Source organism: Hyperolius riggenbachi, chromosome 6 (assembly GCF_040937935.1).
Source record: "Hyperolius riggenbachi isolate aHypRig1 chromosome 6, aHypRig1.pri, whole genome shotgun sequence".
Classification (NCBI taxonomy): domain Eukaryota; kingdom Metazoa; phylum Chordata; class Amphibia; order Anura; family Hyperoliidae; genus Hyperolius; species Hyperolius riggenbachi.
Window position 1 is genome coordinate 290226785 of NC_090651.1, and position 1350 is coordinate 290228134.

The following is a 1350-nucleotide window of genomic DNA, read 5'->3' on the forward strand; positions in this document are numbered from 1 at the left end:
TTACACTGAATGCTGAGCAGACACTGCCAGCTTTGCATTGCTTAACATAACAGTTTCTGTAGCCTGGTTGCTCCCACCAGATAAGGATCTTTTGATGGGATTGTCCGGATAGCCTATTGCACTCTTAAGGCTGATTGATCCCCTCTGCCTGTTTCGGAGGTATTCCTTGTAATTTCTGCTGAGTAAAGTGTATAGAAAAGGGTTGATGCAGCTGTTGCCATAAGTCAGACAAGTCACCAGATTGTTCACGTAGATCTCAGTCTGGACAGAAAGTCTCAGCTCCTCATTGCTATAGAGAGGTACTAGCTGCCATATCCAGAAGGGAAGAAAGCAGGCCCAAAATGCAAGTACAATAATAAAGATCATCAATATAACCTTTTGTTTGGGGGATTTTTGCAGGTCTTTGTTAAGGAGACTTTTGGTTTGAGATATCCAATAAGCTCTGGCCAGTTTGGCGTACAGATAGCCGATAATCACCCCCGGAGCCAGGATGCTGGTAGTGAACAGTACCGTAAGGTAGATCTTATATTCTTCATCACTCCACATGGGAGTACACAATTTCCGGATACTTCCATTGTCCAGTAACCTTTCTTCTTGATGTATCATGAGCATCATAGGTAATGTCAGCAGGAAGGAGAAAATCCAGATTGCGCAGGCTAGGCTCTTGCGGTAACTCCTTGATCTCCTAACAGTATCAAATGGTTTTGTTACCGCAATGTACCTCTCGGTACTCATAGCTGTTAGGATGAAAATGCTGGCATGCATCGTCAGAAGGTCTAAACTCAGAAGTACTCTACAGCCAACTTCTCCAAAGTACCAATCTTTCACATAGCTGTTGTGGACGATAAATGGGATGGTTGAAAGATATAATAAATCAGCCAATGCCAGATTTACTATATGGATGTACATTGACGTGAATGTTGTCATTGAGATACACATCACCACTAACGTGTAAAAGTTACCGACCACTCCAGCAACGCACATCAAGGACAGCAAGATACCAATTACTGATGTTCCTATCAAGTCATCAGTAGATAAGTCAAAAGATGGTCCATGGGTTGTAAAGTTGTTGGAAATGTTTATGAAATGATCATCCAAGTGAGCCTCATCCAACAATTCCATTGTCTTATATCTTCTGAAACATATGATAAGTTCCTGCTGCTAATGGATTCCTTGACAGAAATTACACATCAGACTTTTCCCATAATAAATCCTCCGTCCAGCACAGGATGAAGTGTCATCATTCAGCACAGTCAGAAGTTGTATTGGACAGTGTTATGTTCCATTCTTATTCCTCCTGACCTTTAATATGAATACACTCATTATTAGAAGTTTGCAATGCACGGCAAA

At 41.5% G+C, this 1350-nt stretch overlaps 1 protein-coding gene across 1 annotated transcript; it reads right to left on the minus strand.

The window, feature by feature from the left end:
* LOC137522170 (urotensin-2 receptor-like) lies at window positions 1–1122 on the minus strand. Its single transcript, XM_068242201.1, has one exon. The coding sequence runs from the start codon at window positions 1120–1122 to the stop codon at window positions 1–3; it is 1122 nt and encodes a 373-aa protein (XP_068098302.1).
* Between the last annotated feature and the right edge of the window lie 228 nt (window positions 1123–1350).